The sequence below is a fragment of the Charadrius vociferus genome, unplaced genomic scaffold (assembly GCF_000708025.1).
Source record: "Charadrius vociferus isolate BGI_N301 unplaced genomic scaffold, ASM70802v2 scaffold251, whole genome shotgun sequence".
NCBI lineage: Eukaryota > Metazoa > Chordata > Aves > Charadriiformes > Charadriidae > Charadrius > Charadrius vociferus.
This window is the reverse complement of record NW_009646963.1, coordinates 1586360-1601018: the sequence shown is the minus strand read 5'-3', so window position 1 is coordinate 1601018 and position 14659 is coordinate 1586360. Positions and strand designations below refer to the sequence as shown.

The following is a 14659-nucleotide window of genomic DNA, read 5'->3' as shown; positions in this document are numbered from 1 at the left end:
CAAGGCTCTTGGTAACCTTCGGTTCCAGCCTCCCTCCCACCCACAGCTAGTCCCATCCAAAGTTTCAACTTTTGAGTGTGAAACTGACACACAATTCAGCTTGATCACCTTTCACACACAGCTGTGCCACTGCAAATACTCCAATCAGATGCGTTTCCCCTGAGTAAATAATATAATGTCAATGAAGTATGCAGAAGATTAGTCCTAGGACACCTTCACTTCCTAGGCTACCAATACTTCCTTTGACTTTTTGCTACAGACTTCAGCAAATACCCCCAAAATATAGGCAGTGACAGGAGAAAGAGATGCGAGCCTGCAAGGGATGGCTAGGACATTCCCTTATTTACTCCAAATTGTGTAACGGGCCCTTGAATGCTCATGGAACGAATTCCCACATACCAGCACGGGAGTTACTTAGAAAGTGTCAGCCTACTCAGACAAGACAGCCTTTATAAATTAGTATAACACTATTAGAAATTATGGCAATCTTTTTGGTAGCATTGTCTTACATGCACCCCGATAAATCCTCTCCCTAGGAAATTTTAAATCTTGTCTCATAACTTTTGCAGAGTTAATTCTGATGGGAAATTATAAAATAGAAATCTGGTAGATTCATGTTTAAAAAGGAAGAGGCCTGGTGAGGCTGGGCACACTGGTCACTCCTGTTAGCTCTGTCCATTGTGTCTGCTGAAGGTATTTCCTCCGGGTGGCTGGATCTGGATGGAGTCCAGGAGAGGCCTTAAAGCTTGTCCAAAAGGTCTGAGAAGGTAAAGAGATAAATATCTCAAATAGCTTACTTGATGAACAACTTTTCCCACTTACTACTGAAGTGGACTCACTTCCTAGAGTGCAGTCAAACCAACATTGTAGAAGAAAATTTGAAGAACAGACTCCCACTACAAACTAAGGCAAACTGATTTAACCTATTAAAGAGAGTTTACTCTTCAATAAATAAGGATCTTAAACATGATTTTATCTAAGCTAGTTCTGAGTCCTGACATGCCCAGACTGCTAATGTGGTAATACTGTGTCTAAAACCGGCTTTTAGTAATTCAGTCTACTTAAGTGTGCAAACGAAATCCCTGTTATGCAACTGCAGAGCTCCATTAAGTATCACATCAGTATAGAAGACCGCTAAAAGAATAGCCTCTAGCTCCCTCATAAGACAATGGTTCAACATTCACAGAATAATTTCTGTTGCAATCTGTAGCACCTGGTTTATCTTTCAATATGACTCACACTGCTATAGACTTTATCCAATTTTGAGAGATCTGAAGCGATAAGAGCCCAGGATAGAAGACATGTGTCTCCCAAATAACGTGGTATACCATTGTTATGAGAAATAAGACCTAAATGATGGAGCTCAAACCATCCTACTGGGATCCTCACTAGCTGAGAGTTTAAAAAAAAAAAAACAAACCAAAAAAACCCCAAACTAATTGAGCTGAACTACCAGGCAGGAATTCCTCATGTCCTTTTTTTTTTCAATCCAGTCCTAGCTTTAAAACTGCAGCATTCATTTTAAAATTACATCTCCCCTGCCTCTTCACAAGCAAAGCTGACATCTCCACTGCAATTACAGTGCTTCGAGCAAGAGAAGTGACCTTTAACAGATATGGAGACAAAAAAACCCTTTTTTTTTTTTCCGAATCTTTCTATGTTTGGCTGGTCACATATAAGAGACCATCACAAAACAAGCAGTTTAAGTTAAAGGCTGAACAACCACCTTCTCCTGTCTCCTAAGTAATGCCAGTGCCAGTCAGCACTTGTCGTACAGTGTTGTAAGTGTTGAAGTAAAGCAAATAGCATCCTCCTCTTAATCTTATGCTGGTTCTCAGAGAGAGCCAGCAGAAACTGGTACCGCTGGCTCTGTCAAATGTTTAAGCATTAGCATGAAGCCATACACTACAGAGAGGAGCAGCACTCATACTCACGTGGCAAGAACTTCAGATGGAAGGTCAGTGATGTAAGAAGGGATTTTTCTTCCTGTCAGGAACTGTGCCACTTCATTACTAAAGGTGTTGCAGTTATGTTCAAAGAGGTTATAAGACTCTCCTCTGTGCAACAGGAAAGGAATTAAAATGTAGTAAGACAGACTCAGCAATAAATCTAACAAGCAGAAAAACTTAGACCACTAATGAGGAACATTAGCACTTTCTTCCCCGCAAAGTATTCTAAGGCAAATAGGTAAAATACAGACATCAGTTCACCTTGAAATTCAAGTGAATCAGAGTGGAAAATGACATCTCTCTGCATCACTGACTTTATACAATTTTTTTTTTTTTGAGGATAAGTGAGGTCAGGTTTTTTCAATTAAAACCACAGAAGGAATAACAAGAAATCACAAGAATTAGACATTGAAATTTGGCCAGAACACTAAATGCTACTGTTTCCTATTCTTCTGAGAAGCAGACTAGACTCTTTAACAGTCAAGACCTTGCTTTCACTCATCTGAAAGTTGGCAGCTTTGCTACAACACTTCACCTATGACTCATGGGGCAAAGCACTATTTACTGAAATATTTCATACAGTGCCTTCATTTTCCCTGGTGATTCTCTCAAAGGCATTTCAGGCTTTATTCCATTTTACGAAAAACAGTGTGAAAGACTTCCTGGCAGGATGCTTTCCCAGCCTAGCTGAAGGCTGGCACACCAGAGGGTTGCCTAGCTGGCAGCTCTTTGGGTATCAGTGCAGCAGTTCCAGTCTCATATTTGGAGAGTAACAAATAATACACTAAGTAGACAAAGCTTTGTGAGCACGACTGGATTGATAATACCTTCCTCCATTCTGCACCCCTTCCCCTAAAGTCTTTTTTTGTTATACAGACTTTATAGTGCAAACTGCTACTTACCGGAACATAGACTCCCCCAAAGAGGAAAGATATTCTAGAAAAATTTCTTCTGTAACTTCAGTGTTTCCCAGGTCAACAACTGAGTCTGGGGGGCCAAGAAGTGTCCCTCCCTGTAAAAATTAACAGCCAGGAGACAACGTTAAATGGACAGACTGAATTCTTTTGCAGGACTGTAGTGAGTAGAGCTATCGTGGCTTGTCCAGGCACAGGAGGAGGAACTTTTGGTATGTTTGTCAAGCAAAAAGCCTTTTCTGTTCTCCAGTGAGATAACAAGAGGTAACATGCAACTTATGTTCAGCTTGTATACATGGCTCTGTATACACGGCTCCTTCTGATGAAAGTGCTAAACTATGGCAAAATTCTGCTTTAGAAGACTGGCCCATCAGTTTTCCCTCTCTAAGAACAGAAAGGTCTGACAAAGCATTATTATTATTATTATTATTTTTAAATCTTAAAAAGAATGTCTTGAGTTGCCAAGTCTGCACATAAAACCCATCCATACAAAATCAGACAAGGTGTCACTCTGGAAATGCAGCTACAGAAGGTGTCTTGGATAGATAGACTCTACCAGCAGAAGCAACCCCCAACCTGTATTTAGTTGGGCTTAAACCCACTGTCCATGCTCCCTTTTCTTCAGATGCCCTGGGCAGCCACAGCAAGTAGCCTCAACTGGCTGAATTCAGAAGCCTCTTGCTGCTTTTCTAAAAGACAGTGATACAAGCAATTCTAATCAGGTAACCCTACCACAAAATTACCTTATCAGAAAAATAAGTTTAACTTACAGGTGCACAGCTGGAGATTCCTCCACTGCCGTAGAAGAATTCATCCTTATGGACTATTATGGAGGTGTGCCTGCCACAGAGAACAAAACATTGGTGAAGCAAAGGAAATATTTAACCTAGCACATAAACCACTGGTCAATTTATGTGCTCAAGAACATCATGAAGTGATTAACTGAAAGAAAAAGTCAACGTGTTTCTGTGAGTAGGAACAGGATCTGCTGGGACACGAAAGATATGGAAGCAATGATTATCAAACCTACTGTAACTCTGTAAATGGTTGGGAAAGAACAGGCTTAGCTAGGTGCCCAGGCATGAAGTAACATGGGAAGAAAGAGACTTCCACACCAGCATGAGATCTCCAGCAGCCTCTTTCAGCTAAAGGCTTGACAGTGAACTTGCAGAGACAGAGGGACAGAGCTAGTCCTGCTACCATGTTGACAGAAGTAGTGCACGTCTGACAGACACTGACTTGAGAAGAAGGTCAGACAATCACTGGAGGTGGATCAATAGAGAGGGAAGATGGATAGACAAGGGTCTGGGTTCCCCCCCCTTTTTTAATTTTTTTTCCCCCCTTTTAAATGCTGGATATTATATATAGCAAATTGGGGGGTGTTTTGTTATCAAATATAGCCACTGCTTTTAAGTGCAAGAAGGCCTGATTCTGTAATACCTTCTTCCCACCTACTCTTTTACTCTCCTGTTTAGTCATGCCTCCAGTTAGAAGACAAAATGCTTGGGACAAGGACAATATCCACTTTCAAAATGGGCACGACTGCACTAAAGTGCAATGAACTACTACCAACGCTTTTTTTTCATGGGGTCCACTGAGCTTTCAATGGAGACTTTTAACCAGCACCCTGCCTGTACATCATCTTACTGTCAATCTGTATTCAGGCACAGAAAGTGCCTTGGTCTCTCTTCAGCACCAAAATACTCTTAAGATCTGAAGCATATATAATCTCCTATTGAAAATACTTCCTACACCACACAGTGTTTAACACACGTTATGTAATTTAAATCTAGTCACTTACCAGATGCCATCCAGCTGTTTCCCTGTATGCAGAGAAAAGAAGAGTTATTAGCAACGTATATTCCAGATTTCAGCCTGTTTTCTGTCAGTCACTAAAGAACCATGTTTATTATCTCACCACCACAGTAATCCCAAAGATTTCAACCCAAAGTTGCTTCTAAAGAAACAAAATGTCTTTCTTTCAAACAAACTACTCCGTCCACACTACGGCTATACTTTTTCCCTCCTGCATGCAGAGCTTGGCAACACCATCCTATCCTGCCAGTGCTCACCTTCTTTGGGCTCTTGTCTACATACCAAGAAAAGAAACCTTTTCCTAAAATTAGAGTCTTCAGCCAGGACCAGAAGAGTTCAGTTTTATACTGACTTCGCAATTGCAGGCAGTTAGCCCGCACGGAGTATTCAGTTTTCTTTGTCAGTAACTTATGAGACATCTTGCTTGAACATATGATCTGTGATAATAGTCTCTATAGTCTATTCCATGGTTTCCTCTCCCTGCCTTTAAAAACTAACAGCTTAAGTGGAGGTTGGGGGACAGAAGTGCAGGGTTGAAATTTACACAAGTTGTAAAATTAAATTGTGTGTTTTGTAGAACAGAGCAACAGCAAAGGTTTGCTTCAGGCACTAAACCGACAATATAACTGCACCTTAGAAAAAAAGTCCCTGCTGAAATGCTTTTGCAGTTCCCTGGAAGTGGGAAACCTAAACCTATCATGGTAGGATCTCAAGATCAAACCTCTCTTCAAAGGGTCACCAGCTGTTACTGCTCCAGGGTCAATTACTTTATCATAACCTAAGAGCTTGGTGCCTGGGATCATACCCCTTTGTAAACTTGTAGGCAGCGACAGCATGCTATGACAGATGTGCTATAACTTTATTTTGCCAAACAAGGTGCACAACACCCAGAAAAGTGGATTTAGAACAGAAAGGCTGCGTGCATACCCACATTTGGTATTCTCTTGAACTTATGCAGTAGACTAGTACTCCTCTGCTCTAGCTTCTGCTTGCTTGCAGCAGGCTCCTGATCCTTTTAGTCAGCCTCCATCCATCAGCACCCTCCCCCAGCAGACCACTTCCCACACCAATGTCCTTTACATCCAAGCAGCACCTTCTTCCAACAAGTTTTGTTGTTATTGTTCAACTTTTAGATACTGGAATGTGATGACCTGCTAAAGCCATCTGCAGGTTTCCCAGAGCTAGACCAGAAACACTGTAGACATGATAAAAACCCACCTGAACATGAGAAGCACGGCTCTAGTAAAAGTTTGCTCAGAAAGTGCTGCTGGCTTAACTTTTGGCCAACAGGCTTTGCTCTGGTTTGGACATCTGTTTGCATCAGACCAGACTCAGGCCTCCCAAAGCCAGCCACAGTCTAGATACTATCCTCCTCCTTTAAACACAGCCTCAGAGCTGTGGTTTGGTTGTTTGGGTTTTTTTAATGTTTTATTCAAGTGCTTGTGACATTCAGTCTTTTCTTAGATATTTTGAGGGCCTCTGCCTTAACTTAGGATTTGGCTGCATCCCTCACCACACTGTCAGCCTTGCCTGTCCCTAGCAACTATTCCACCAGCCACCCTGCTTGTATTCACACAGCTTATGATGCTGAAAGTGCCCTGCAACTGCTTTTCAAAGGCTGGAATCAGATGCTCAGAATAAGAATAAATTATTCCACTCATTAAAAAAAAAGTTTGGTAAAAACGAAGCTCAGCCCAGTTGCATTCTGCTGCCCCTCCCCAATTCCCAAAGAGGAGGCAGAATATCACACACTGGGCCCCAGTTAGTGTATCAGGGGCCTAAAACTAAACAGTAGTCTGACAGCAATATTTCATCCCGCAGCCTGCAGGATGCTGGCTTCTCTGCTGAAACTTTAGGGGCCACTCTTCTTCTGCTGGTGTTCAGGTTCTTCCAAGATACCTGGTGCGGTAGCAGTGATGGGGTACATTGTCCCAGTTCCACTTGTCAGACATTCTCTGATGGGTCTTACTTAGATCAGTGCCACGGCACCCATGGCCGTGGGAGGCAGAGGCATCGCCTTTCCCTTTCTATAGGCAGAGGGTCTTGGGGTATTTATCCCCTCTAATTTCTCTGCTGGGGCTGCTTTGGTCTCTGAATGCCAGGAGTGAACACGCTACTTCCAAGCAGCAGCAGTTCTTCAAGAGTTCTTTCTCTTGGGCAAAACCAACTTTGTCATCATCATAACTGGATAAAACAGAGGAACAAAACTGATGAGGATAGTCCTTCAAGAGTTCTGATAAATAGATGCTTATGTGTCAAAGCAAGGAATAAACAATCACTGCCATATTTTTTTTCGCCCAAGTCTGAAATAAAGTAGGCTGAGAGATAGATACCTGCTTCAGATGAGGACTGTGTAAGAGTGGGGGCAGGGAAAAGGCTGTTGTGACAACAGAGACATCTGTCAAAGCGAGCACATGCAGTTTTGAAGTAGGTGGACTGATCTGTCACTATCACAGATCACAGCCAGGCAGCAAGCATTTTCACCGTCGAACAGAAACGTAGGTATAGAGTAGGCTGAAGGCCAAAAGATAGTACCAATGATGAGAGAAGAGGAGCAGTCTTGCAACACCTCAGGAGAATTTGCTACCCTTTAGTGTGTCCCTACCCCGTTGTGGTACTTGATCCTCTGGACCTTGTTCCATATCTTCCCCATCAGAGCTTTCACCTTGCGCACTAGAGCTGCCAGAAACCAGTGACACTGCAGGCTCACCAGTAGCATGCGAGGCAGGGTATAGTGCACTGCCCTAACTTTAGTACCTGGCCCACAATAGGCTTTACCACTTGGCTTTGCAGAGTTCAAGTTCTGCGTAACTGTTAATAAATTATTACACATTTGTTCAAAATAAATCACTGGAAACTTGAACTTTATCCTTCAGGGCAGAGAAACAAACAATTTCAAAGGCAGCACAAGCTAGAATTGTATGTGACCTTTTGTCTATTAAACGGAAAAAGAACATCTTAATATTTACTTTCGCACACATTTCCAGCAAACAACAAAGAAAGACTTTGCACAAAGTTGCCACTTTGCACCTAGATTCTGTGTGCAGATTAAGGTTATAGCAGAGGCTGACAATGTCACAAGCGCTGTCAGGAACCTGCTCGAACAATTACAACACCTACTTGAAAAGATCATGGCAGCAAAGGCTACCATACATTGGGCTGCTCTAGCAACACTGCATCCAGCAGCTCAAGGAAGGTGACTCTCTCCCGCTGTCTGACACTTGTGAGACCACATCTGGAGCACTGTGTCCGCGTTTGGATCTCCCCCAGTACAAAAGACACTGACACACTGGGCTGGAGCATTTGCTGTATTGAAGAGCAGCTGAGAGAACTGCTGTGTTCAGCCTCAAGAAGAGAAGGCCAAAAGTCCTTATTGCTGTCTACAACTACCTCATGGGTATGGAGGAAAGAGAGCCTTGTTCTACTCAGAGGTGCACAATGAAAGGCAACTGGTAAGTGGAAAGTGTAAAAGGTAACTGGAAAGTGGGAAATTCCCAACTCAGTAAGAGAAGAAAAAAAATTACCACAAAGGTGGTCAAACACTGTGACAGGGCTCCAGAAAGCATGTGGGATTTCCATCCTTGGAGACACTCAGAACTCAGCTGGCCAGGGCCCTAAAGAATCTGCTCTCGCCAGATCTACCTTAGGCAGGACCGCCAGAGGTTGCTTTCCACCAATGCAATTCTCTGATTGTATGAAAAAAACCAAACAACGCAAACCAAAACAGAATTCAGGAAAGGGACTTTGCATTAGACTGCAGTCCAACCCTAGGGGGCTCCTCTCTGGCTGCTACACGCAAAATCCATAGCGAACAACAGGCAGTAATTGCTAGGGCAATAACAGAACAGCTCTTGGCAAGTGAAGCTGCTTATCTTCATAAGGCAGTTCTGTCTGAGGCTGCTCAGCTAGGTCAGTTTGTGCCAAGCACTGGTTTGATGATCTTAATGGAGCTGCTGACCTGCTATTTTTGCTTGGCTCCTGTAAGACATTAACCAGGCTGGCATTGCGGAAAACACAAGCCAGATCTGCAGCACCGATGTCAATAAGGCATCCATGGTAGCTCTCCGGCCTGCTGCAGACAAAATAAAATCCCTTTCTGCCACTGGTGGAGGTCAGAGCTCTGCAAGCCTCTCCAAATATCGTTGGGGAATCGCATCCCAAAGAAACCTGCCGTTATTGGCCAAATATGCATCACCCAGACACATCCAAGACCAAAAGCTTTTGGTACGCTGCTGCAGTTTCCCATGCTGCACAGCTAGCTGTTGTCATTTCAACTCCAAACTGACTGACAGAGGAATATGTCAATGGCCAGTAGCTTCTGAGGAACTTGGGCAGCTCCCTTTCCTGCTGCTCAGCAAGAATCTCAATGTTGTTTGTCTGTTACATCATGTAAGAGGTTCTGTGCAGCCCTTCATGGACACCATCGTCTTCCTCCTGAAGTTTTACCTCTGTTGGTGATCCTCCTCTATGACCTTTCTTGCCCTTCTCTCAAACCCAGACATTGCACAGAACAGGTAATAGCTCACCACCACTGCTGCGCCTGACAAGCTCGCCAAAAGCAACCAGGGCAGCCTGCACTAAAGAGCTGTCTTGCCTTCTGCTAGACATTGTCCACTATACACAAAATACGCTGCTCGCAGCCTCTGAAAGCTTGATACACATACCAGCCCCAGTAGTATGAGCAAGCAAGGATCAGCGTTGCTTGTTTCCACAGCCAGCTGCCCAAGCGAGAGCATCAGTACAATATTGCTGCAGCTGTGCTAAGGCACGAGTTGTATCCAGGCCTTGCAGCGACACTTTCCAACAAAGCCGCTTCTGGCAGCACTGTCCAACTTTAAAAAAAAAAATAAAAAAAAAAATAGAAGGTCAAGCTTGCCAGGGAGCCTCCTCAAATAATCGTACAGTGCAATAGAGGTTATATCCTGTAGTCAACTGAGTGGTCTAGAAGAAGGGATTGCAAATACTATCTGGGATACTGGCAGACATCATCACATTTCATGCTCTTCCATTCCTTGCCACAACTCTCCAAACTCCCATAGCGTGCTGCAATGTGAGCAGAATGATATGCTCATCCTGCCACCAAACCCAACACATTTACTCATAACCTGAGGCTATCTTTAACTACGTAGAAAAGTCTGATTCCCCAGTAATTTCCATTTAAGCAGCGAAAGCCTTTAAATTGCAGGCACTACCCTTCACTCGATACCTACAGGAAAGCTAATCCAAATGATGTACACACATATAATGCTGAACAAGAATGTCCCGATAATCTTTTGGGCATCTACTGTTCACTCAGGTAAAACAGAGGAACATCAAGATGCCTAAAGAGTTGAAGCATTTCAAGGGACAGAGGGCTGTTGAGCTGGAAAGGGTCTTGCAAATTTAAATGTACACACTTAAAAATACAACAGTTAGTGCACATGGTCAAGTTACCAGGTTATCAGCTGTCCCACAGTAATTGCCTGTGTGCAAGCTCAGCCTGAAGTAAATGTGAAGCAATTCAGCTTAATTTGATCTGCTTCCATTATGAGCTAATGCAAGCCAAGCTACCTTGCATTTGCCACAGGCCATGAACACGGACATGAAAGTTACTGCTTTATATCTGTTAGAGTTTAGGGTGATAGCTTGTCAATCTTTGGAAACCTGATCATATACCTGATCTTTAAGGCTTTTTTTTTTTTTTTAAAAAAAACTTGCTGAGGTGCTTATATGGATATTTCCTGAAAAAACTCACTAGAACTCAGGAGGGCATGCCAGTTCAGCATAGATTTGTGTGTTTAAGCATCTCAAAGATTCAGATTGTTTGAACGAGGCAGAGTATCCTCTGGCAAGTAAATAAATTTTTCTATTTGCTGTTATTTTTCTTTATAACATTCATAGCTCAAATACTGTCATGGTGCTTACATAAGCCAGAAACCTATGAGAAAAATACAACATTCAAATGCATTAGACAATTCCAGGACCCTCAGCTTAGTCATAGGAATGTGGAGAATGAAGTAGTTAGATTTGTTTGTTGTACAACTGATTCAGGAGACTGTCCTTGTTAAGATACAAGAGTCTTTCGAAAGAAGCAAGCAAGCCAGCCTGTACAATTTTAGTATACAATCAAACGGGATTACTTCCATGCTTGGATTTATCTGGAAGGCCAAGCAGAAGGGAGATTAGATGCTTGCCAATCTATTTTACTGGCACAGTTAATTTGTTAATCTTGAGGGCTGCACAATGTAGTTTATTCCTGTGCATTTTAAATATCAAATGAAAGTGGCATTTGTATATTAATCCAAATTATTAGACTGAAGGGCAGGAGAGTTCTGAGACATGAAGGAATTACATAAGGAGATGGGCACTTAGTTTACCCCATTTAGAGCTTAGGACATCCGTCCTCAGCACAAGAACACCACCTGTTCCTGAGCTGTAAAGAAATAATACAAAGCTTAGTATTTTTAACAGCATACCTATGCTCTGCAATGGATATGCAAGCCCTAGAAGACCCTAAAAGACCCCAGAGAAGTAGTGGACTGGTCTCCCATGGAACTGGAAGCAATATAATTTGGTCAACCAGAGTGGGTATTTCTAGCAGTGCATTGCTTTGCATATTGTCGTAATTTCCTTAGGCAAATCCATTAAGATTCCTGCCCTTTCTGAATTGAAAATTATCCAAATTACTCAAACACTTTCTCCTGTGTGCTGCTCAGGGTGCTCAACTGAAGCAAAAAACCTAATGGAGAGGGAGAAGCCTGCTTCAGTTCCCTTCGCCTTGAGGTGCTTAGAGAAACCAAGAAGTAGGCTAGATTGGGGGAGGGTGATGCACTTGATTTTCATTAAATCCCTAGCAAATGCTCCAGAGCAAAGCTGATGGAATCTCACGTGGGAGCAATTCGAAACTCTTCAGAACGGGTGGAAGAGAAGCAGATTAATGCTCTGGGTATGAAAAAAAAGGAAAAAAGAGGAAGGTACCTCCTTTCAGCAGTTACCTTTTGCTCCGATTCCTTCTGGGCTCTTAAGTCCCTACAGCTGAATGCATTACTTAAAAGTTTCAACCGATACATACTCCCAGTCAACTCACCATTAATTTATACTACACTCAGACAAAGTTGCTGTGGTAAACTAGGCTCCTGCCCGTTCTGTGAGTCACATGAGCAATAACCTCCGTTACAGGACAGGAGAACTTTGAGAGCTACAAGATATTTGTCTTTAGGCGCATGATGCAACAGGATTTTAATCTCCCTTAAAGATTTCTCTGCCTTTGGACACGTACTTCAAAAACAGCACCACAAGCTGAACTGTTCTGTTTTCCTTTCTCCATAGAATCAGGTGAATTACGTTTTCTGTCTTTAAAACAGAAATCTCATTGCATTCAGGTTAACATATATTATTATTAGATCATGTAGCTGGACAGAGAAATGTAGTTTCACAGACTGAGAATGGGGGAGAGAGGGGGAACAGTACCTGTAGAGAAGACGCATGTACAGCAACAGCACACAAAAATTAAACACCCCACTCCTGATATCAAAGGCAACTGAACTACAATTTTTGGTCACATATACTTTAGAATAGAAATATTCACTGAAAAATTATAGGAAACTCACAGAAAAGTAAGAACAACAGAAGTAGTCTGGGTAGAAAAAGAGTAAACTTGACAAGAAAAGTAAAGATGTGCCCAAGGGGCATGACTAAGTTACTCTAAAGTCTTCTATGAACAGTGCTGTATAGCTCTGCCTTCCAGGTTCATCATTCAACAACACAGGAGAGAACTGATACTGAAAAAATTAGGATAACATTTAGTAGTGAGAGCTGATCCTTGAATGCTGTACTGATATAATCCATAATACTTCTGGATCCTATTAGCACAACTGAAGACACCATGTGGTGATGTTTTCACAGTGGTCAGCCCCATAAAAAGGGATTCATCCCCCTCTGGCAGAGGGATCTGAGCTTCTGTTTTTGACCATGCTAGGAACTGATTTTGGCACAACCAAATATTGTATTTGTTTCTTCTCTCTAAAACACATGTATTTCAATATAGGCAATGTTACAGAATTATCACTCAGAGCAAAAGCATAGTTTCAATAAAACTTGGCAATAAAACATGGAAAGAATACCATAAGTAGAGATGACAAATATTTAACATTAAATCATCTAAGAAATAGTTTCCTCTTCAATTTCTATGACTTTCCTTGATGACATAAAGTTTATGAACATCACTGACCAAAAAAAAAAAAAAAAAAAAAGGAAAAAGAGCTGTTGACCATCTGAAAGTTGATGCACAGAGAAGCAGCAACAGCTTTTGTTGTTCTTCAAGGACAAAAGGTGTGTAGATGAGGCAAGAGGAGTATTCTCTCCATAGCTTTGCTCGTGGGGAGGTTTCTAAAAGAATCTGGAGGCATGACAGAGCTAAGTGAAAACGCATGTAAGATACTTAATTCGAAGGAAAAAAGGAACAAACAATGATTTGCTTTACAGACAATCCAGTCACTGGGTCCACATAACCCCAAATATTCTGCAGTCTGCCTTGTCACTGTCACCATGCAGGCCTACTTGGCCCCGTTCCACAAACATGTCTGAACTCAGCTAGTTACCAGGCAGTACTAGCAAGCAATACTTTCCACACTACCAAGATATGTCCAGATTTTTAAGTTTTCCATTTCATTACTCATACTCCTAGAAACTTAGCACCAAACTGTATCTCAAGCGCAAAGTTTTTAAGTTGTTTTTTGGATAGCATAAAAAGCACCAAAAATGAAGTCATGCACTAAGTGTTTTTGTGTGGAAATTCAGAAAGCTACAAGATCCCAAGATTGACTTTGTGGGCAACAAGAGAGCTAAAAAGCCTTTGCTTGATCTACGTTTAGATTTTGGCATGGAGATACATGCAGTTGACAACCTATTTCTGTACAAATCTTTGCTTGGACCAACACTTTGAAATAAGACCGGTTAAAATCTGCTCACCTCAAACACAGGTAAATCATGCACACATGTAATCTGTATTTTAAGATTTATAACTTTTCGCACAAGATAAAACATGGCTATTATGAACTAACAGGTGAAGTTACTTCCCTGCAGGCTACAACAGAAGCAACTCTGACCACACAAGTTTTGAGGTTATCCAGTGCGGGAAACACACCTCTCCTAAAGTTGTTGTTGTTGTCTGGCTAACAGAGCACATCACATACAATCTCTAGAATATTTTCTTCTCATCTCTGCAAGCCTATTGTTGACGTGTATGAAACCCCATGCTAACAATTATTTAGATTTTCATTTTAAGCTTGCAGGAAAGCACAGAATCTCCTCATAGGACAGATTAGCGAAGTCAATGCCAACAAACTGTAAAACAAGATTACACAGAGCCATCTGTTCAGACACTGAGCCCGTTGAGAAGTCTCATCTCACACAGACTGCTGGTCTGATACAGGCCAGAGTCTACACGTAACAGGTATAAACCACCCTCTCATTGCGTTCCTAATTTGCGCTTCCTAAACTTCAAGCAAAACTTAAGTTTCCTTCGTACATCCCCAGTCCAAGGTTGGGTTGGAAATGCACACGTTCTTGCCAAGACATACAAAAAACTTTTCCAAACTCTCTGGAAGGCAAAGTTGGCTAGCTGCACATCACAAGCTATGCAACACGTTGCCCAGTCCAGCCTCACCACAACATGGAGCCGTTTGAACTCAATCCCCTTGTAAACAGCAGAAGGCTTTCCTCCAGCTCAGCCTTCCTGCCGAGGTGTCACAGCAGTCGGGGAGTCGGGAACCAGGCTTTCTCTCACTGCAGGGGCTAAGTAATACTTTTAATTAGCCTCTAGTAAATAACACCAACGAAGCGGCAAAGCAGAGGTGGGGGAAAACAGTCTGGACCCTGTTCACCTGACGCTGCCTTACTGACAAAGCTCGTCCCGCTGACAAGGCAGACAGGGATGCCGCAGCTCAAACCCACGCTGTTCCCGCTCCTCGGGCCCCCAGGCCAGGCCCGCACACCCCCCGA

General features: G+C 42.5%; 2 protein-coding genes across 2 annotated transcripts in view; one reads left to right on the top strand and one right to left on the bottom strand.

Annotated features, from left to right (window-relative positions):
- Positions 1 to 309: 309 nt before the first annotated feature.
- On the bottom strand, positions 310 to 7397 carry DESI1 (desumoylating isopeptidase 1). Its single transcript, XM_009895280.1, has 6 exons — positions 7284 to 7397; positions 4665 to 4708; positions 3634 to 3703; positions 2852 to 2961; positions 1935 to 2057; positions 310 to 759 (listed from the first exon to the last, which is right to left on the bottom strand). The coding sequence occupies exons 1-6, from the start codon at positions 7395 to 7397 to the stop codon at positions 666 to 668; spliced, it is 555 nt and encodes a 184-aa protein (XP_009893582.1). The 3' UTR covers positions 310 to 665.
- A 674-nt stretch (positions 7398 to 8071) lies between these two features.
- The window catches only part of XRCC6 (X-ray repair complementing defective repair in Chinese hamster cells 6), a 19461-nt gene continuing 12873 nt past the window's right edge, over positions 8072 to 14659 (top strand). The window contains exon 1 of the mRNA XM_009895279.1: positions 8072 to 8075. Within this exon, the coding sequence (XP_009893581.1) occupies positions 8072 to 8075 (4 nt within the window). The remainder of the gene's footprint in view (positions 8076 to 14659) is intronic.